This window comes from Corvus hawaiiensis, chromosome 2 (genome assembly GCF_020740725.1).
Source record: "Corvus hawaiiensis isolate bCorHaw1 chromosome 2, bCorHaw1.pri.cur, whole genome shotgun sequence".
Classification (NCBI taxonomy): domain Eukaryota; kingdom Metazoa; phylum Chordata; class Aves; order Passeriformes; family Corvidae; genus Corvus; species Corvus hawaiiensis.
In genome coordinates this window covers 4,721,824-4,744,423 of record NC_063214.1, presented here as the reverse complement: position 1 = coordinate 4,744,423, position 22,600 = coordinate 4,721,824, and the positions used below count along the sequence as shown (strand labels likewise).

The window sequence follows — 22,600 nt, the reverse complement described above, 5'->3', positions numbered from 1 at the left end:
GGGTAGATTTTAGGACATTGTCCTCAGAGCCAGAACCAGCTTCTTAAAACTGAGGCTCAGAAGGAAACCATGGATTAATTTATTCTGCCATATGTCAGTTGCTAATCCTGCAATATCTGAATTTGTGTAATTCTTCTTCCAGGACTTGGCTGGTATCAAAAAGGAGGACACATTTCAGTTTTAAAGGAAGTTTTAAAGGCATCACTTTTCAGGTATTTGCCAAGTCTCACAGGGAACTGAGACATTGAGCTGTGGCTAGCTAACAGCTCTGTAAATATTTTAGCATTTAATTTTTTGGCAATAACACATACAAGATGAAAAATGGACAAATTTCTTCTTCACAGGAGACCTCTTCTGCTTCATGAATTAAGCAGGGTTTTTAGCAAGACTCCACATGAAGGGCTATGGTACTTGTACCCAGTGCTGGAAGCTGATGGAGTGGGATCTACTCACCCCAGACACACTCAGGGGTAGTTTGTCCACTCAAGCTTCCATCTGTTGATAAAATCCACTGTCTTGGTTGCTGCAGTGCTCATGTTGGTGACTGTAGCCAGGAAATTCTTTGCTCAGAGGATGATGAGGCCCTGGCACAGGTTGCCCAGAGAAGCTGTGGGTACCCCATCCCTGGAAATGTGCAGGGTCAGGTTGGATGGGGCTCTGAGTAACCTGGTCTGGTGGAAGGTGTCCCTACCCATGGCAGGGGGGTTGGAACTGGATGATCTTTAAGGTCCCTCCCAGCCCAATCCAGTCTGTGATTCTGTGATTCTATAGGATCTTCTCAAGTGCTGAATTCTGCAGCCGGCATAGGGCTACCCTGGGTGTACAGACATACTGGGGAATGCGAGGCTGCACAGCAGTGCCATGGAAAGGGCCCTGGGGGTCCTGGTTGATGGCGAATTGGATATGAGTCAGCAGTGCCCTGGCAGCCAGGAAGGACATCCCTGTCCTGGGGGCACCAGGCCCAGCACTGCCAGCTGGGCAAGGGAGGGATTGTCCCACTCTGCTCTGGGCTGGGGCAGCCTCATCTCCAGTCCTGGGGGCAGCTTTGGGTGTCACAATGTAAAAAAGACTTGAAGCTATTAGAGAGTGTCCAAAGGAGGCCACGAGGATGGTGAAGGGTCTGGAGGGGAAGCCTTATGGCAAATGGCTGAGGTCACTTGGTCTGTTCAGAGGTCTGGAGAAGAGGAGGCTGAGAGGAGACCCCACTCTTGTCTTCAACATCCTCATGAGGGGAAGCAGAGGGGCAGGTACCGATCTCTTCACTCAGTTACCAGTGACAGGACCCAAGGGAATGACGTGAAGATGAGTCAGGGGAGGTTTAAGTTGGATATCAGGAAAATGTTTTTCACCCGGAGGGTGACTGGGCACTGAACAGGCTCCCCAGGGAAGGGGTCACAGCAGCAACCTGACAGAGTTCAAGAAGTGTTTGGACAATGCTCTCAGGCACATGGTGTGACTCTTGGGGTGTCTTGCCTAGGGCCAGGAGTTGGATTTGATGAGCCTGAGGGGTGCCTTTCAACCCAGTGTATATTATGATTAAGATTATGAGGAATCCTGCTGCTGCTGCTTTCCTTATCTATCAGGCTATTACTTCCCAACATTTATACTTAATAAAACACTAATGCTTTGGATGTGGTTGATAGAGAAACTTGATTTTGATCTGCCTATGTTCATCCCTGCACGTCACCATCTTTCCCCCCAACATTTTTGAGTAAGAGGGAGAACTGGGATGAATATAGTGATCAGAAACTTGCTGCTATGAGAAGATGGGGCTGGCCTTGCCTCTGAAGTCTGCTATTAATGTTTGCTTCTTTTCCTGCTGGAATGTACTGGAAAATCTGAGCACAATTCTGATGTGGTGCTAACTTTAGGAAGCACACGAATCTGGTGCTAACTTTAGGACTGATGTGGTGCTAACTTTAGGAGACACACTGATCTGGCTGGTATTAACTGACTTGAGGAAACATCTCCTTGCATGGCTTTTGTCTAGCTACAGGTGTGTTCATATGGCCTAGACTCCAGGAGGAGGCTCCCTGCAAGGCTTCTTGGGTCCTCTTTATGAAAGCAGAATGAACTTGGAAGTATTTTTAAAAAACACTAAACATCTTTTTAGAAAGAAACAAAAGTCTTCCCCCAGAAATGGCAAAAATCTGTCTGAATCCCTCTCCAGTGCCAAGGCTGTTTATTTTTTTTTTTTTTTTTTGTCATGGGAAAGTGAGCAATGTAATTATTAAGTAACATATTCATGCTGAAGTCAGAAGAACTTCAGGCATTGTGAGACAACACTTGTGAACTTTCTGTTCCTCAGGTTATCTGAAATTGTTTAATGATATGAAAATCTGTGCTGATGAAAGGGACTGATGCTGAGTTGGCTTACTTAGTAAAGTCTCAGGAGACAGAGGACTTCTCTTCCTTGATAGGTAGTGCAAGCAGAGATTAGACAAGTCATCATATCCTGATGTTCTGGTGACCAGAAGTTTATCTCTGTTTGCTCTGCTGCTGTTCTCTTAATTCTCTGATGCTCTTCCTTGCAGGCGGAAAAGAACAGCTTGGACTTTGAGGAATGCAAAGGGTGTTGTCCTTGTCCTGTTGTAGCACCGCTGCCAGCTCTTTTTAGGATTGTCTATTTTCAAACCAAGTGCTGCATGCCAGGCTTGCAGCAGCCCAGAGGAGGAAGGAGTAGGCAGCTCTCTTGAGGCAGTAGCCAGTGCCTAAAACAGTCAGGGGGATCATTCCTCCTGGATAGTGGACCTGGGAAGGCCTGTGTTATGGAAAAAACTTTTAATAAATTCTTTTATTCATCATGCAAGCAAAACTGGGACCAGTCTGAAATCTTCCTTATTTTTGATTACCATAAATGAATTTCAAGAAGATTACAAGTAAGGTATTAATCTAAGTAAATTGGTAGCTGTACTCAGTCCATCAAGTTTCCACGGCCCTTTTGACTTCAGCAGTTGTTCTGTGAGGAAGATGCTCACCATGTTCACAAAGTAGCATTAAGAGCCATTACAGGGGGGCAGGTATGTCCCTGTAACTCATTGCCTAGTGTGTCATTAATAACTGGAGACCTGTAGGGTTTTGTTTGCTCTCAAAGCTTTAGTGGTATTTCATTTTGTGACTAGAAGAGCTGTAATTGGGTTTTTAAACTTTTTAAACCTGTGAGAACTGTCTGGGTAACCATCTGTCTTGTAACTGCAGAAAAGGTGTATATGCAACTTAAAAGCTGCATCGGCTTAGAGTGGATTCACTGAGGTCAGGTATGGACTATTTGATTTGTGACCAGAACACCTTCACTCTGTATTGGAATCCTGTCTTGGAATTCTGCATTATTACTGTATCTGCCAAGGACCTCAAATACAAAATGCTCTTATTATATCATAGGTGATGGAAATACTTCCTCTATAAAACCACCAAAAGAGAAGAGAAGGTGGGTAAGACATCTGGGCTGTGGCCACACCTCTGCAGTGTAACATTTTTTACATGGGAGACTACAAAATCATATTAACAATCCTCAGCAGTTATTCTCCTCTTTAGGCTTCTCTTTCCCTTCTCTTCACTGCCCTAAAGCTAATAAGCCCTTTCATTTACAGGTATTTTTGCACTCTAAAATGTAAGTTCAAATGCCTTTGGAGATCAGTGTGCTGTGCAATGTTTTCTGTCTCCCTGCAATGCCAACTGTTCTTACGTGGTAAATGTAATTGAAAACATCGACTGGGTACTTTTCTTTTATAAACCTCTGTCCTGGAGGTGTGCAAGACAACAAACACCTGTAAGACAGGTGTATAATCTGTGTGAGGGAGCTAGATATGCATTGCATGGCCTGATTACATGAAGAGCCAATGTACCTACTGTTAGTGTTTTTGCTTTTACAGACTCATCTGGAAACAATTATCTTGGATATTTTTTCTTGAATGGACTTTAATGTTTTCTATTGTAATCTTGTGAATATTTTAATACACTTTTTTTTTTCCCATTACTGGTTTGCTGGATGAGTCTTACCTGGTTGGGGGCTGGGAAGGGAGGGGGACTGGAACATACCACCTCTCTCCCTGGCAGTATTCTTCAGTCACTGTGTCCACTCAGTGACCAACACAGCTGGAGAAGTCGCCATTTGAGACCCTGTGTTACTGCTTCAGCCAGAAGGACCAAGGAATGCAGGTGGAAGTGTGGCAGGACACAGAACTGACTTCATGGTGGGACAGCCTTTGAAAACAGGTAGCTGACAGACTCATCAGAATCTGCCTTGTCTGTTAACTTTTCCTGAATCTGGTGCCTCAACACCCCCATCTTCTGCCTGGAGTTGTGAAGGGTGACAGAAGCTACACCGCCAGTGGCACATTTGTTTGCTGTCCTTTTGTTCAGGACAGTGATGGCTGGGAAACAAATGAAGACACACGTAGCTGAAGCTGGAATGGATATCCTTATGCTGCCAGGGAAGGAAGAGCATCAGGAAATGAAATGCAAATGCTACTGCTGGTTACTGAAATATGGCAACCCCCCACCAAGGTGGTTTATCCTGACTGTGACAGGAAAGATCACTTCAGTCTGAGGGTCTGGCTGTCACCAGTACTGTGTCACTCCCAGCACTGTTCAGCGGAGTCAGGTAAGGTGAGGCTCAGCAAATTTTAAAGGCAAAATCCAGCCAGTTTCTTTAAGGAGACAATACAAGACAAACAATTCCACCTTCATTTTAAAAGGTTAACCTTTATTTAAATGTGTGGAGATACTTTATTATTTGTACTTAGAAAACATTTGCTCTCTAAACATTTACATTTCCTCTTTTATTTTCTCAGAGGAAAAAAAAACATTAAAATTAGTGAAGCTAGGTCCCATGGGGATGGGTTTGTGCGTTGCTAGATTTGACCTGGGTTAAGCATCTCTTTACTGCAGCTGCTATTGCTGTTGTGCTTTTAGCTCCTGTTTATACCTATAGGAATAAAAAAGAAAGAGCACAGGCTAAGAATAGAATAGGACACAAGTTACAATAACAGTGCTTTCATAGCAGTTTGCTCAGCAAAACAGGTTTAAAATTACAATGGACATGAGGGTGGAAACTCAGGATAGGATAGCTTAATTCGTGTAGGAAGTTCCAAAGTAGCCAAGTTTGCCACATTCCTGGCCAGTACTGAACCCAGAAAACTCCCAAAGTTTCCTTCAAGAAACAATTTTTAAGAAATGCTGCTCTGCTTAAGAATCCTTTGATCCAGCTGGAGCTGACACAATTCAATGCTGCTCTAGCTGGACTGAAAATATTTACAGCTTCACTCCAACTTAGCTGTAAAACTAACAATGTAGCAAAAATGTTCTGTAATGTTTAATGAATCGTTCAGTTCCTCTTGCCTGTTGCACTGACAGAGGCTGGCAGCATTTATAAATTCCAGGTTAATGCTTAGTTGTAGTGTGTACCCTTTGTAACACATACCTCCATATTCGGTAGAGCTGGGAGCCACCAGCACAGCCAACAAAGAAGTTCACAGCAAACAGACTCCAGTTTTTAGGAATAATAACTAGAGAGTACCGGGACCAAATAAGGCCTGTTGAATAAAATGTCAAGTTTAAAGATATTTCAAATTAAATATTCAGATGCTTCTCTAAGTTTGGAGGCAGATTCAGTTGAAGATTCACAGTTGAAGTGAATAAATTTTACAACTTCGTGTTAGACAACTGCTTTGCTTGTAACTACCTTTTTCTCAGTGAAAAGTGCCAGTGGGACACCTACAGGTATGTACTGCGTTTTTCTAAAATAGCTACAGTAAGGTCAATAATAGTCTGAATATTAAACAAAGATCCTTTGTAGTCTACAGCAGCCTAGACCTTAATTCTCCAGCTCAGTTGCAGGGTAGTGGTATTTTGCTGTATATCCAGCTTGCTGCACTACATTAGAGGTTGTGCAAAACCTGTGCAAAATGCACAGGACTGTGTCAGATATCAAAATCAAGTTTGGAGAACCCTTTCAGACAGGGAAAGCATTGGAAAAAGCTGCTCAGGAAAGTGGTGCTGCACCATGCCTGGAGATGTTCATAAGAAGTGTAGTTGTATCACTTAGAGACACGTTTTAGTGGTGGACTTGGAAGTGCTGGGTTAATGGTTGGACTCAATGATCTTAAAAGTCCTTTCCAATCTAAATGGTTCAAGGATTACAGGATATTGTTTCTGCCAGTGTGAGAATTCTTGGCAGGCAACAGTGTAGTAGTCCATGTGCCACTGCTTCCAATTTCTTGTAACACTTTAAAATTCTTTCTAGTTACATTAGTGTCATTACCCTGCCGTTCTTAAACCCCTTAAAGTCTGTTCTAAAAAAGTCACCATATCCTGGACTGATTTCAAAATTACTTGATCTGAAGCAAAAGAGGTCACTTACTGCAATGAGTGGTATCATGGTAACTTAAGGGATGACACCCATGTTCTAACTCGTAGCAACTTGCGCTGAACAATTCCAAACTAAGATACACATGTGGAAAACTGTTATATGATTATAGAACTTTTACTGATTTAATAACAAGTAGAGGTCTGTCCTAGAATTATCATCCAACAGCAATAGTGACAGCTAGCATGTTAAAATTAAGGCTTTCTGTAGAAGTGGATTAGTACTGATGGAGGATTCTGAGATGGTGCTGTGTAAAACCATGGAGTAAGTGTGGCTTTACCTGTGGCCATCAGTACTGCAGACTGTGCTGTGCTGAGCTTTTCTGCTGGTCTGGCCATGTCAGCCAGTCCAGCACACACCAAACCCTGTAAAGAGAAATTCAGTGAGCACTGGGACTCCTTTACAAGGGGAAGCTGCTTCACAGCTCAGTGCTTATCCTACTGCATTATGCAGGAGATGGGATGCATTATATGAGCAATTAGGCTCTGGGAGACACCATCTGCTTCCAGTCCCTTGTGGCAGGAAAAATAATGCAGTTATGGCAGCTACAACTGGGTGGCAATAAAATCCCAGGCATTAGCAGTTTTGTATTAATTCCAGAACAAGTTTAATTTAAACAAAGCTGCTTAAGAAAGCAGCTGAAAAAAACCCGACTCTGGTTTTCATGTGTAGCAAGTAGAGGCTTATCTAAATAAGGGCCTTCTTCCCACATGTCAGGCTAAGATACTGCTGGTAAGGATGACCCCATATAATCTTCACTCAGCTTCATCTGAGGGGGTAAAAGTGGGGTTTTTAAATATAATTTCAGTAATAGCAGAAAACTTGGAGGTGAATTGAGGAATAGCTTGGCTGATCTACTTGGCATTAGTAGCAAACACTCTTCTTGGTTTGTTTGTTGTGTTATTGCCCTCTGCTGGAAATACTGTTTCATGCTCCTGTTACACCAGTTCACAAAGAAACCCCCAAACAAAACAAAACCCATAAGGAAGATAGTCCTAACACTTTTAATTCCCTGACTGCCACCCAGGATTCCTCTGGCACAGAACAGCTGCCTGTGTCCTCAGGCTCGGGAGGGTGTTTCCAGGGAGAACCTCTGAGGAAGGAGAAGGTTAACCATAGTTCCTGCAGTTCCAGCCCAGACAACTGACAGAAGAAACCAAGCTGCAGTTTAGAGCACAGTGTGTTGCCTGTGGCCTATGAAACGCTGGGGTTCACAGTGGCAAAGTTACAAAGCAGCTGGCAATGGCAAGAGCAGGTAACATCCTTGCTCGTTATCAAACAGGGAGATCCAACCCTCGTGGGTTTAGAGATCACTTGTGTTATCTGTACCAATGCAACACTTCGGAGGAGCACAGTGAATTAGGAGGAGGCATTTGCATCACCTGGGCACAAACACAGCCCAGGGCTGTAGCCAAGTGGGAAGCAGAACCTCACAGGAGGCAGAGCACCACTGACAGCCACAATGGCAGCTGCCTTTGTCTTTCATATCAAGATTAGCTTGCACTCTGACATGCTTTAGCCTGCCTTCAAGCTATGAGGGTTAGGAATTGGCTTCTTTAAGATATTTCTCAAATTCCTCAATCTCAGAAGAAATATGTGCTTTAAGAGTTTTGCATCATGCCAGCTCATGCCTACCTTGAGCGACAGCTGGTGTTTCACAAGAGAAAGCCTTGGTGAAACTCAGTGAAAAGCACAATTTTTCCACAAAGCATTTTCTCCATGTTGTATCCCCTGCATGTTGTGCTATCTGTTATTAAGGCTAATTTTGTTCCTCCCCTTATATTAAAAATTAGAGTCTTGGTATTAATCTTTCTTCAGGCTCAGGTATCTGCTGGGAAACTCTTGCTTGCTCAATGCATTGCTCAGATTGCCTTGGGCTTGATACCCAGACACCAGATGGCATCTTGTACTTACCCATTTCATAATAGGTGCCCAGAAAAACACTGTTTTGGGACCTGAGGGAGGAGGGGAGAAAATAAGTTAGATTATTCAGGAAGATGTAGCTGTTTTAATACCCACAGTAAGTTTAAGTTGGTTTATTTTGCGGTTTTTTTCAATAATGAATTGTGTCTATTAGCAGTTTCTACTGCTGTACAAGCTCTAGCACCTAATATTCATAATTCATCAACCTTCAGTTGTGTAATCACACATTTCTGCAACAGCTGGGTAGGATTTTGTATGTTCATGTTTAAGCAACTGGGGACACCAGAGCAGGCAAAATGCATTTATCATTAAAAGAGTTAGGAAAAGGCCTAGGAATAGGAGGGAAGACACCCCAAAAATCCACCAGTAGGCAAAGGAGGATAATGGGGGAAGAGGATGAAATCTCCAGAAGGAAGGGAGAAAAATCCAGTGGAATGGGACCTGGGGAAAAACAACTCTCTTACAAATACATGTAACTTTCAGTGGTGCTAAAATAGCAACTGGTTGGTTAAAACAAAGCCAGGTAAAACCACACGTACAACCATGCCAAAAATCATTAATCTGGGACTTCTGCTCCAAGTCTTAAACGGAAGACCACGATCCAAAGTACCAAACTCCCTGGGAGACAGTCAGGACACTTCCAATTTTATCAAAAAACGTTAATGTTTAGGTCACTGCTCAGCATTCTGAGCAAGAAGAAGCCAAGTGTTCACTGTTACATAGGAGTAACTACCAGGACTTTGGTTGCTGGCTTTTTATGAGAGCTATTTCTTCACTAACAATTCAGTCTTAAAAAGACCTGGCACTAACTACTTGTACTTCCAGTTTTAACTACCCTCAAGTTTAAAACTATGACTTGGGAAACAAAAACTGGCTTGGCAGCCTTGCATAAAGCGCTATTTAACCCATCCTGCTTGTAATCAAGTTTCAAACTGCATTTAATAACTACAAGCACATTACTTTTTGTCTAATATTGTTGAATATTAGATAACAGCAGCTTAATATTCATCCTTTAAAGATGCAGACTTCAGCTGCTGTTCTCTTAGGCACTTTCTTGGTATGTCAGTATCAGGCTGCAAATACAGCTAGTTACAAATAAATCAGTCTTACAGAGTAGATTTAATTACTAACATTTATCTTATTCTAAAACACAAATTCAGATTTGGAGTACTAGAGGATGTGGGGTGAGTATAAATTATTAAACTGACATTCCCTAAACAGCTAGTAGAGTTTTCAAGAAGACTGACATTAGTTTTTATTAATAATAGAAAACTCAACCATTTCAAACTGCTGACTGCAGAACTAAGAAACAATTGGAGACAGGGAAGGTACCAAGCCAAGTCTGTAATTAGGTAAGACTGTCAAACACCTCTCCTGGAGGCACTCCAGCAAGCACCCAGCCAGGGCGAGCTCTTCCCAGCTCCTGATATCCAGAATTTTTCAAGGATGAACTTGACAGCAGCACATGAGAGCAGGGGGACACCAGAGGCTAATCTGGATATCACAAGTGTGATCAATTTATAGAATTTATGACTTCTATTAAATATAAGTAGTCTTTGTGCTGAAAACTTGAGTTTAGGCAGGCAAAGTGAACCAGAGAGGCCAAAGGGGAGGGAGCACAAGCTCAGCCCACACTTTCCCATGGCAGCCTGGAGAGCTGGTGTGCCAGGCCCTCCACTGTCCTCCAGCAATGCCAGCCAAAGAAACAGTTCTTAGCAGGCATCAATTATTTTGCTGGAAGCTTTCTTTATGCCAGAAAAGAAAGCACGCTCCTCATGCCTCACAAGTGATTTCTAATTTCATGGCAATGACACATTCCTGAATTAGACTAGAGATTTAGATGTCACTGGAGATAAAAGAGAGCCTTTCATTTGTAACCCACTTTTTTTTTCTGCAGTCAGAGTGATGTCTGTTGCATAACTTTCTCACAGACACACCTTCAAGACTTTCAAGCTAAAATAGAAGTTGCAGGGGTTCAGTTTCTATACTTGCTTGTGCTGTGGCTTTTCTCCCACCATCAGTATGGATTATGACAGATAGATATGTGTGTATATATATATATATAATACATATATACACAGAATTCCTAAAAATGGATTTATTAATTACAACATTATGGCGATGACCAAAAGTGGCCCACGGGCAGTTCTGTGAAGTGAAAAGCACTGCAAGAGAACCTCCAAAACCTCATCCAATTACTACTACAGCTCTGGTGAAGAAGGAACAGAGATGTTCCCAGTACTTGCTGTGCCTTGTATCCAATAAAGGCATCTGGAAGCTGCCACATTTCACACCAGGGGAATGTGTCTCTCAGTGTTGGACATATTGTCTCTTTATATATAAAAACAATACATTAATGTTAAATATATTGGTCTAGTGAATTCAGTACAAATCAAAACATTTTGAGAACTGCAGTTTTCACTCTGTGATTTCTTTAGAGCAACAATTTTCCTTCCAAGACAGGCCCATTGTAAGAGGACAGAGCAACTGACTGCAAACCAAAGTCCATTTTCACAGTGCATATTCTGGGTAGGTGAAGAGTCAAGGATGCCTGTGACACTGACACAAAACAGTGGGGACAGAGCCTATGGAATGCCAGGATTTTATCGGGCACTCGTTTTAACAACCGATGCCATTTGTTTACATGACAAACACCACGTAAATGGCACCGAAGGAGATCATTTTACAAGAGGTTTCTCCCTAATAACACAAACCCCCACGTTTGCTCACGGAAAGGTAAACTGTAGGTCAGGTGAGGGGAGCTCATTCCAGGGAAATTCTCTACCCACAGGATCCCTCCAGCGAATTCACTAAGGGCACGAGCTGCCTTTGGTAGAATCGTGGGATTCAGTACAAGAGAAATAAAGCCAAAGGCTGCCTGACTTGGCCAGCGCACATTTCAAGATCAGAAACCCTGGCAGCGCCCTCCACCATCCCTGGAAGTGTCCAAGGCCAGGCTGGATGGGGATCTGAGTAACCTGGTCTGGTGGAAGGCGCCCCTGCCTGTGGGAGGGGTCGGAACAGGATAATCTTTAATATCCCTTCCAACCCGAACCATTCCATCATTCTATGAATTTTCCACCACATGCTCTTGAAAGAAGCGGCTGCCGAGGCCTCCAGGCCCCTTTAGACCCATCACATCTCCTGGGCCGGGCTCTGGCAGCCCACCCGATCCCTGGATCCCCCCCGCGGTACCGTGACAGCGACACCAGCGCATCCATCCCGGCTGGAACCACCCGCGCCGTGCCTGATCATCTTATTCTCCCTTCACAAAAACAGTAAGTTCCCCGTTAAGGAGCAGGATTCCGCTCCGGGGCCGCTTTCCCGTGACAGAACCACCCTAACCGCGTTACTGCGGCCCCGATCCCCCCGCGGGCCCAACCGGGGGCCAAGGTGACCCCCGCCCGTTACCCGCTGGGTGGTTGTAGAAAGGCCGGAACCGCGGCGGCAGCATGAGCTCGATGCGGTCGAGCATGCGGTGGTAGGAGGCGCGGAGCCCCGCGATGGAGGCCGCCATGGCGAGGGATGGGGCGAGCGGGGGTCGAGCGGAGACCGAGGGGGGCCGCGCTCCGTCCGTCCGTCCGTCCGTCCGTCCTCCGCCCAGGCCCCGCCCCCCGGCCGGGCCGCGCGCTGATTGGTGACTGCCGCAGGGGGCGGGGCGAAGGGAGCCCTGCGCGCGGCGCTATTGGCTGCGCGCGCTGGCCCCGCCCCCTGAGGAGAGCTGGCGAGCCCGCCGCCCTCGGGAAGGGCACGGGCGCCCGGCTCAGAGATGGCCGCCGCCGCTTCGCTCTCCCCCCAAGATGGCCGCCGCGGGGGCACCGTGTGCTGCGACGAACGCGCCCAGACCCAAGATGGCCACCTTGCGGCTTCACACCGCTTCACTGGAGGGGGCCGGTTTTGTGCCCGGCGGAGCCCAGCGCGCTGACGTCACCCGTCACGCCCACGGCGCGCCTTCGCCTCAGTCGGGGCGGGGCGACGTCACCGGCTCGCGCGAGACGCCCGTTAGTCTCGGGCCCCCGCGGCCCCCTCCCTCCCGGTGGGCGTGGCCCCCGCGGCCGGGGCGGGCGTGGCCCCGCGCGCGGTGGGCGTGGCCCGGACCCGCCGCGCCTCTGGCTCGCGGTCGGTGCCTCGGCGCGAGGCGGGCGCGGGGCGCGCGCGCGGGGCCCGCTCGGCGGTTCCCATGGTGATCGCGCGCGCCCGGCCGGTCCCGGCGCATCCCCCCCGCTCCGCGCGCGCCCTTCCCGCCCGCGCGGGGCCATGTCCCGCGGGCGCTGCCCACACCTGCTCTGGGACGTGCGGAAGCGGAGCCTGGGGCTGGAGGAGCCCGGATTGCTGCGCAGGCACTACCTCGGTAAGGACGGGGGATGTGGGAGGGTACTGCGGACGCGGTCCGGCCGTCTTTGGCTCCCCACCGAGTGAGGAGGGGGGCCGGAGCCCCTTCCAGGCGCCGCCGCTCCCCGGCTCGGCCGCGCTGTCCCACAGCTCCGAAGTTTCCTGTGCCCCGCGTGGGGCGGTGACACCTTCCCCAAATCCGCCCCCCGGCCCTCCGCGCCCTCGGGGGTGGTCCAGGACACCCCCACCCCATCCCTCCGCGCTCCCGGGGTGTTCCAGGGCTCCCCCCGCTCCTGCCTCATCTCTCCGCGCTCCCGGGGTGGTCCGGGGCCCGCCAGGACCCCCCGGTCCCTGGGTGCCAGGCTCCGCTCGCCCGCCCCCCTTGTTTCCCGAAGGAACTGTTGCACGCCGAGATCCAGCCGGGAAGTTGGGCGGCGGCTCGAAATAGCGCCGGTGTCGGCGTTCCGTGCCCGGGGCCGGGCAGGGTCCGGATCTGCCGGCGCTGAGCTGCCGGAGGCTGGGAACAAAGCACGTAAACGCCCCCGGGATCATGGCGCGGCCGCTGTCCGGGCGCCCTCGAGGTGTTCCCCGGGCTCTGGGAGAAGCCGAGCCGCTGGAACGCGCTCGGTGCGGGCCGATCCGGCCGCCCTTTGTGTCTCCAAGTGCTCCGCGGCCACCGCTGGGTCCCCGCTGGCGCCCCAGCCCTGGGCTGCCCTCGCCTCCACACGCAAGGCAGGTATTTTCACTTTCCAAGTTAAAGCCAGCGCCACTTTTAGTTTCCGAGGCCGCGGGGAGGTTTCTGTGGCGTGAAGGAACTATTGATATTCTTTGTCGTGGCGCAGGTTCTGCAAAAAGTGTTATCAGAAAAATGTTTAAAAAAACAGTATTTATTCACGTGTTTTTGGAGGTGTGGCGATCCATCGTAGCGGCACTGTGGATTTGGGGGGGTGGCTCTCCAGGGTAGATGGCTCCGTGGGTCGGGAACGCGTTCTTTTGTGTTCGTGTGGCAGAACAATTCCTGCCTTGGAGTGGAAACCTCGAGTACTCGAGATGGAGCTTGATTTACAGCACTGTAAAACGAGTGTCGTTCTATGCCTCCCAGGCTTTCCCGGCTGTGCTCGGTGGGAATGGTTTGTCGTTTGGTTTTTTCCTGGTGGAATTTAAGGTGGGATATCACATTACCGAGCCTAACTCAGGAGTTTTCTGTCTGTAGTCCCTGAGCACTCAGTAATCTACAAAAGGTTAATCAAGGAAATCAGGTTATTGCTGTTGGTTTGTACCGATTACAGAGAGGGGCGTGTGCGTGTGCAGCACACAAGTCCCCTGGAAAGAAATGTTGAGTCCTAAAATTAAGAAAAAGGTTAAGAACTAACTATGTATCTGCTTTTGATTTTAGTTATGTCTCCAGCTGTGCTTGGCCAAGCCTTAGCTGAGGATTGTTCTAACTTTTAGTGATCAATCCTTCTGACTGTTTTGTTTTGTTTTTTTTTTTCTTTTTGTCTGCTCCGGTTGGAGCAGAAAAGCTGAATGTTAAAATTAGGACTGTAGTGTGAAGGTTCCGTTTTTTGAAGAAGAAGATCTTTTTGTTTTCTTTCTTCTGCTGCTTTTACATGGTTGTGTTTCTGGCAGTTAAAGTACTAAGATTTGAACAGTGGAAATCGTCTTCCCAGACTTACCAAGATGTCTTTTCTGGATGATGCTCCAAATAAAATGCACATAACTTTAGTTAAAAACAAAACCCCTCTGGTGCCTTGGTTAAGGTCTCATATTTACTGTTTTACCTTTAACCTAAACAAGTTCAGTTGCTTTGGAGCCTTGAAAAAACAGGAACTGGGGAGAGCCTTCGCACTGAATTGATGTTGAGATCTGCATTTGGTGATGGCAAGAGATGCTCAGTCCTTACTGACTCCTGCTTTTCACCAAGGGCTTGGTCCAGGGTGTGCTTGTCTTGTGAAACCACTGCACTTTTACCCCAAATGGCATTTATGGCCTTAATAAACCCACTAATTTGACTGCTAGTCAGGTGTGGTTGTTCGTGTGCAGATTTCCCAGACAAGAGGCCTGTTGTTGTGCCTTTTTGTGTGCAGTGTAGGTGTGGGTCTTTTTCAGACTTCAGCAGCTCTGTGTAGGAGCTTTGTTCTCTGGCCCACTGGTCAAGACTGCAGTGGTCAGGTGGGTGCCACTGGTTGTTGGTCACTGCTGATCTGGTCTGCATGGGAAGTAAGGCTTCTTCCTATTTATATATATTTTTAGTAGTGTTTCAGCAGTCTGGCAGACAGAACAAATGCAGATCAGGCATTTCATTGTAACTTAGGAATAGCATTGGGAGACTCAAGGCATTGTCCATGTGCGTTTTTTTGCTTTTTGTTTGTCTGGTGTTTTTGTTTGGGTGGATTTTTGTAAATTTGTCAAAACAATTCTGGATACTGGTACAAAATGAAGTAGTTTATGTATCTCTTCATTGCCTGCTGCTCTTCTGCAGCCACAAATCAAAGAAAAAGCGTTATAGCAAGTCCATGACCAACAATGCAGTTGGGAGGAAGATGTGTCTGTGTGGATGGTACTTGCATACTCAGCCCTTCATTGGGATGGTTGTGTTGTGCTACAGTGTAAAATGTCAGAAATATTGATAGTGACCCTGTTTTGAAGGAAGACAGCTGAGAACTAATTGCTGTTTCCTATTTACTCGGTGTTTTAGTTTCATGTGAACTGGCAATCAAGTGGCACTCTATAAATAGACTCTCTCAGCTTCTGAAAACAGCTGCTCCAGGAAGGATCTGTGTAATGTACCTTTCCATGCAGATAGCTCACCCCTGGAATTCATGGCCTTGCAAAAACTCTGTCTGATTTTGATTTTGCAAGATCCCTAAATAATTGCTCTGAAGCCCCGTCAGTTGTGGACAGAGTTCCAGAGAAACAGCTCGTGGAGATGGGGCCATATGTGCGTCCCTGGGATGTGTCCTTCAGATGTTATCCTTTGGTGAGAGCTCCTGCTGTGATGAGAGAGGGAAGATGTGGGTCTCAGCAATGTATCTGTTAGCTACGTTTCCTTCGCCATTTGTAGGCTAATTAGTCTCAATTTCAGGCAGCGCTTGTATTTGAAGTCTCCAGAGGAAGCCCGGCCTGGGGGAGGCTGTCAGTAACTCTCTTCTCTTTGATTCAGTTTAGGGATCCTCTTAGCCCGGTGCTGGTGGGAGGAGCCCTGCTGCTAGATCACAGGTGGAAATTGAGTTTCAGACTGCTTTCAGTAGCACATCGCGGTGCTTTTACCCTGAAAAACATTGGTGCAAACTGTGGTATCCACGTTAAATTCTGCTTTGAAGCTGGCGAGTCTAATTACTCGGGATACTTTCACAAGAATCTGCAAATCTTGCAATTTTGTATCATTGTGGCAGTGTTTCAGGGGCTAGTGAAGAAACCTGTTCTGACGGCAGGTAGAGTGTTCTGTGCCAGCACAATAAAGGCCTCTGTGTGGATTAAATATAGTGTATAATGATTTGACTAGAGAAATGGCAGCATGGGTTTCTTGCAAGAAAAAGGGGATCCATAATTCCTCTGAAGTATTTAATGTGATGGGTTTATTTGCTTTTCTGTGAAGGGTCCTGCTGCTGAGAATGGCTCTGTTTAGACGGGACAAAGAATGAAGGCTTTTCCTTTTTTTTTCTATTTTTATTTGTTTGTTTTGGGGTTTTTGTTTGTTTGGTTTATTTTTGCTGTCTGACATAGCAGGTTATCCTGAGAAAGTCTCTCAGTCTAAAAGGAGAGGAACTGATACTGTATTTTAGTTCAGAGTGGTTGTTGGAAGCTGTGGTGCTTGCTGCAATGGAAGCAAATATAAAAATAATCAGTTGTCCCCAATCTCTGATATCCTCATGCAGATTACTATTTTCTGAAGTCTTCTTTCCTTGTCATATGAAATTTTTAAACTTACCAGATATGTTAGAGATGGCACTGTGATGCTTTTCTGTGAGCTTTCACTCCCCCTTCTTTAAGGATTGTTTCATATCTTACTAAGTTTTTATCATCCTGGGTTTTGAGATTTGGGGAAAGTCTGAAATCTCTAAAAAATTCTCTGTAAGGAAACCACTGATTAGGCTCATTGTGACCAAATTTTGTAAAGCTTCAACAGTTCTTACTACAAAGAGATCTGTGAATATTTGTGTGTATGGAGAACCTACTAAACTACTTAGGTTTCAATGGTTCCCCTTCTTTATTTATAGGGATGAACCACAGTAACCCCAGAACTAACTAGTTTTGAAGTTAGTTGATTGCCCTGCTCATGAGTAGAGTTGAAAAACAGGCAAGAGTAGCTATTATAACTGACTTGTTTTGATATTGACTGCCTTCCATTCATATCAGTTTATAAAACTAGTAGTGGCTGGTTGAATGAAGATAGAATTGGGTGGTGCTGCTGAACATTTGGTACTTCCTAAAATACATTGCCCAGAGTGCAAGAGTGAAATTAAAATGCTTCCTTAAAATACTGTAAACTTTCATTCTCTCTTTTGCTTTTCTTGGGCAAACAATCCAACCTAACCCAGCAGAATAAAAACTAGAATGCTGGGGAGAACAACCAAAAAGAGAGGCATTATTTTGCCCAGTTCTGCTTCAGCTGTATTTTAACACATGGTATCTTGGTCCTTGAAAATAATGTGGAGTAAGAAAGGTCTGACAGCTTTAAGATGATCAGCTTTGTCGCTGGTGCTCCTGCAAACTTGGAGATGGTCAGAGTATTTAATCAACCTTTCTTCTTAAATTCTTTGCATAATATTTTTTATGTTTAGTTTTTTTTCAGGTATACTGTTAAATTTCATGTCCTAAACCTCTGGAATTAATTATCTTCTCCATCATGAGATAAAAACAGTCATCCGTTGCAGCTAAACTCCAGAATTGGTAGAGGTGTTTTGTGTTATTTTTTCTTCAAGTCTAGCAGATTAACTGCTGTTGGAAAAAGAAGCATTATAAATGTACCTGATGGTCTGATTCTGAGAACGCAGTTCTGTAGTGATATATTCTATCACACACCAAATACTTCGTGAAACTGGACTAACTGAAGGTTTTAGAAAGATGTACGTGAACTCCCCGGATTTTTTTCATTAGAGATGTTTTCTGAATAATAGGAATAGGCAGAGGCAGAAATTAAGTTCACGGTGTAATGAATGAGTTGGAGGAAAGTACATCTGTGGAATAGTTGTTATGTGCTCAATCTAATATTGGAAGGAGGCAGGAAGCATGAGGAAGGCAGGAAATTTGGCATAGTCATTGGATTTTCACTGGTGCTGTAGAAAAGTTTCAGATGCTTAAGAACATTGCAGAAAAGGGATGTAACTTTTTAATTGAAAAAAACACGAGAGAGGACAGTGATCAGGTATTGCCTTAAACTGGATATCTTTGGAGTTTTTTCCCCTTTTTAATAAAAGCAAGGCTTAGTGACTACAGTCCTTAAAAAAAATTACAGATGGGCAATTGAAAGAACAATGTGGCATCAAGACCTGTTGATAACAAACTGAATTTGGAGTTTAATAAAGAGACTGTGTCTGAAATGAATTCCCTGATACTATCTCATTTAAACTGGTACCAAGGAACAGAAAGACACTATATGTATATCTAAAACAGCTTGTAGGAAAAAATGTTAGGGGTGATCCTAGCATACAAGATTAATGATTTTTTTTTTCTTCCTACTTCAAAGTAAATCAGCTCAGATTATAAAGACACCCACTTTAAAGCCTTTAATGTTGATAAAGGATAATAAAAGCACAGTGTAACAGAATCATCTGGACAAAACAGCAAATAAAAAATGCTGGCTGGTTATAATTTGGTACATAGCAGAAAACCAGAAAGAGATGTGAGCTGGGAGGCAGGATTAAGGTTAGATGAGTATTTCTGTGGCCTGAGAGCTCAATGCTTAGTTTTAATTTCAGTCTAATCAGCCTTCTATTATCTTTGGGCTTATTTCAGTCGTAGACTAACTGAGCTATGGGAGTGGAGGACAGCAGCCACTTGGACCTGCACGTGGTACAGCCATGTAGCTGCACCACTAATTTAGGTAAATTTGATAGCTTGTTTAGTTATTATCTTAGAAATCTTTGCTTGTAGTTAATATCGCTGACCTTTTTTCAGTTACATCTTCCTGTGTGTTTTGTGGTTTAATTGTTACGGTTTATGTTACTGCTTCTTTCTCCTCAGTGTTGTCCCATTTGGCTTCCATTCAGTGATAAGGTGGTGATGATTATTTTTGTATATTTTCTTTTAAAAAAAACCAATTACATACAGGGTCTGGGATTACTTGCTGCCTTCTGTCACTCTGTCCTGAAATAAGAGAATGATTTCCAATGTTTGTTTTTAGGATGCTGGGGATTGATAGTAGCACAGCTTCTGTTTTTTTATGTACTAAAACCAGTTTGTGTAAAACTGTGGACCCTTACGGAGCACAGTATTATGTTCTTTGGTGGGATTACTCTGCAGAAACCTGCTTTTTGGGTTTTGGTTTTTCTTCTTTTTTTTTTTTTTTATACTAGTGCCTGGATCAGAGCTTATCAATGAACCTACTTACTGAGTTTTGCTGTTTTAATTTTCTAAACCACCAACTTTTTTGCTGCCATTGTATTTTGACCTATGAATTAAAATGGAAGGTGGATTTCTAGCGTTATATTTGGCCAGCAAGAAATGATGAAAAGTTGGTATAACTGTTTTAGATTGTTGATTTTCTGTCCTCCAGAAATTCAAGAGGCCTTTTAACTTATCTGCAGTTTTGTCAGCATTTCTTGAAGTGGGCTGAACTATGCACATGTACTTTCGGATTTTAAGGGATTAACCTTATGTGTAATGTCTGTGATTAACAGAATATTAATTGTGTGTTAATGGCTCCCAGGAAATATGAGTGCATGTAAGTGGGTTGCAGTCCCAAGGCTTTGCATGTATTATAATACTTGAATTATACTCAGTCTTAGGATGCAAATGTATTTGCTTTGTATCCTTTGGAGCCTCAGTGTTCTCCTGCAGACAGCTGGAAACTGCAGACATTTGTGTGCACTTCTAATGTATTTTCATATTTGATTGCAATATTTCATTGAATTTACATTGTGTGCTTTTAAAGACTTTACAGGGAATGTGTTTGCTTTGTAAAAAACTGCCTGTGCCTTGATACTGAGTGTTTCAGACAGCTTCGTAGTTAAGTTGTACCTTGATCTTCTAATAATGAGCTTTGGATACATGAAAGCTGTCTCTTGCTGCAAAAACAAGTCGTGTACACCATGTACTGGATTTGTATTTCAGGATGAGGTGGTGATGTGAGAGATCCTTTTGATCTCTTTATTTATTTATTTTAATTTTTTTTCTCCCTGTAGCCTTCTTCCACTTGGATTGCTTCCATTAACTGCATTAGGGCAGATCATTAAACCTGTCTGTGTTCAGTCACTTCCAAGATGTTGCACTGCATCTCTGTGAGTTCTTGTGACTTTGCATGTGATTCCTGATCTTCTATCCTTGAGTGTCCCCAAAATAGTCCAGTGGGATACAACTGATCATGTATCAAGAACCTGTTGACACTTGAGACCGGTCCTGTGCTGGCAGTAAGGAAAAGGATCAGTTCAGATACAAACTATGCCAGCCGTCGAACAAAGCTGGATTTTTCACTGTTTGAGTGCAAGTCTCGGCGTTTTCATGTCTTTGGGGCTTAGTGAGCTGCTGGTTCAGATGTGTCCCAAATGCTTTAGTGTGTGTTGAATCATTAAATATTGAATGCGAATATCATGAGATGGAATCTGAGTCACATCACTGAATTTTAATATCCCCGTATTTTCCTCATCTTGTTCTTCAAGGATTTGCAGGCTTTCCTCCGGGAAAATTGAATGTGTCGTTAATGCTGACTGCTCTCTGCTTAGCAGATATCATGTGTTTGTTCAACCCTTTTTGAACTACTGAAACTTCACCAATATAAAAAAACTATTAAAATTAAACTATTAAACCAAATCCACCTCTTTACTGAAACTTCACCAGTATAAAAAACTATTAAAATTAAACTATTAAACCAAACCCACCTCTTTATTTAGGTTGCATGGCTTTGTTGTTACAGTTATTGTAGTGTGTTCCCGTTATTTACCTTTCTAGGAAATGAGGAAAAAATCTGGTTCCTTTTTAATTCAGTTTTATTTTAGAAACACTGATATGTCCTCTGGACTCTCTTCAGTTTAAAAAAAAAAAAGTCTTTGGAGTTAAACAGGGGTTTTTTGTTATCTAGGATGAATACATATAGTTTAATGCAACAGGCAATGCAATTTTTAAAAGTTTTTTTTCCCCATTTGTTTTTAAATACCCGGTGATAATTTAACCTCTGTGAGTACAGTGTTGACTTAATAGTCATCTACTGTCAAGACTCAGCTTTCTACTTGAGCTCAACTTCGACGTAATCTGTCTTTAATTCTGGACAGTTTCCTGGTGTTTACATTTGTAATCTTATGGGTTATGACCTATATCTGTTATGGTATCTATATATCTATTTCCCATTTTCCCCCAAACAACCAGCACTGTACAATTCCTATACTACCCAGGATTAAATGGTATGTCAAATTAGGTGGGTGTGCAGAATGTTAAACGTCCACCCTGTCCAAGGGCTCAGTTTCATTTGTGGAAAAGGCAGGCCCTGGGTTTTTTTTGCTAGAAGACATGTCTGTAGATATGCTGGTAAGCTTCTGTATAAACACTTCTTAATCTGTTTAAAAATGAATATCACGTTAGCTTAAACAACTTTAAATAGTAGGCTTTGATTTTGCCCAGAGCCTCTGTCTGGAATTCCTGGGATTAGTCCTGCTGGCAGAGTGGGAGAAGCAGCATCACTGGAAGGTGATGGCAGGACTGGCAGCAGTGGGGGCACACACCTCCTCAGCAGGAAAGAGGACATTCCTGCTAGGAATGTACTCCTCTGAGAAGCAGATTCCACTTTTTCTTCCCTTCTCCTAGTGACTCTGCATGCTCTAGCATTAATTTTGCCTGAGTGCTTGGAGGTGAGAGACCCCTGGTTCTGCTACGAGCAATTTTAACTTCTGCACTGGGGCGGAGCAACACCGCATTTCAGTTTCTTAGATACCATCTCTTCTTGCTGGAAAGTGGAGCTCCTGATTAACCTTGGGTGTTACACAGATCAGCAGTACCTGAGAACATAAAGCAGAGCGCCTGATGTGTACTTCCCCAAGTGGTGTTAAGGATCATCTGGGTTATTATGTTGATGTCATTTCTGTAAGAAAATATTCAACATTGCTGTCCACATAGCAGTTTCAGATGAAGACTTTTCAAAGTCAAAGGAAAGTATTTCCAAAGACATGTTGAAACCTACAGTAATGCTGTTTACTCCAACTTGCAACAATCTGTGTAATATTTCTTTTTGCCTTCAGTTAATAGAAGCCTCCTTTGATTTTTCTTCAGGGAAGAAAGCAGGGCACAAGTGTATTTTTCTTGATCTGATAACTAATTGTTTTTGTGTTGGTACCTGTTTTAGAATTTTGAGGTGTTTCTTTGGGAGTCTTATTTTAGTGCTGGTGGAGAAAACAGCAAAAGCTTTTGCATGTAGTTAATCCTGCATCCAGTTAATCACTTAAGCTATTTCCGATAGTGTTCTGTTGAGAGGAGTAAGGTGGTATGTCTTATCTTTTACACAGATAGAGCTTCTCTTAGTTCTATCATGTGAATTTTGCCCTCTACTCTGTAGAAATTAGAAATATTTGTGGCATAAATTTTTTGTCTCAGTGAGTCGTTTGTGTTTGATCATTGGACTACTTTAAAGGATTGAATAAATATTAAAACTGCTGAAAACTGGCATTTTTTCCTCCTGTCACAAAACCTGACTTGCAATCTGTGGCAAGAACAATACAGAAGACTTCAGTATGGGCAGTGTAAGGATATCTGTCAGAATGTGGAGTACTTGTGAATGAAATCCACTTAGCACCAGTGGGTACAGCACAGATAAAGTGCCTTCTCTGAGAA

The 22,600-nt window shown here is 44.2% G+C and overlaps 2 protein-coding genes across 7 annotated transcripts in view; one reads left to right on the top strand and one right to left on the bottom strand.

The window, feature by feature from the left end:
• Window positions 1-4,684: 4,684 nt before the first annotated feature.
• MPC2 (mitochondrial pyruvate carrier 2) lies at window positions 4,685-11,903 on the bottom strand. The gene is made up of 5 exons (XM_048293899.1): window positions 11,702-11,903; window positions 8,282-8,322; window positions 6,648-6,732; window positions 5,423-5,534; window positions 4,685-4,927 (listed from the first exon to the last, which is right to left on the bottom strand). Exons 1-5 carry the CDS (start codon window positions 11,805-11,807, stop codon window positions 4,894-4,896), a joined length of 378 nt encoding a protein of 125 aa, XP_048149856.1. The 5' UTR covers window positions 11,808-11,903; the 3' UTR covers window positions 4,685-4,893.
• A 573-nt stretch (window positions 11,904-12,476) lies between these two features.
• Window positions 12,477-22,600, top strand: part of DCAF6 (DDB1 and CUL4 associated factor 6) — a 77,791-nt gene continuing 67,667 nt past the window's right edge. For 2 of the 6 annotated variants that reach the window (XM_048293585.1, XM_048293584.1), the window contains exon 1: window positions 12,477-12,641. In XM_048293585.1, coding sequence (XP_048149542.1) covers window positions 12,548-12,641 — 94 coding nt within the window. In that variant the 5' untranslated portion in view covers window positions 12,477-12,547. The remainder of the gene's footprint in view (window positions 12,642-22,600) is intronic. The other 4 variants (XM_048293588.1, XM_048293586.1, XM_048293589.1 and 1 more) reach the window with 2 other exon arrangements.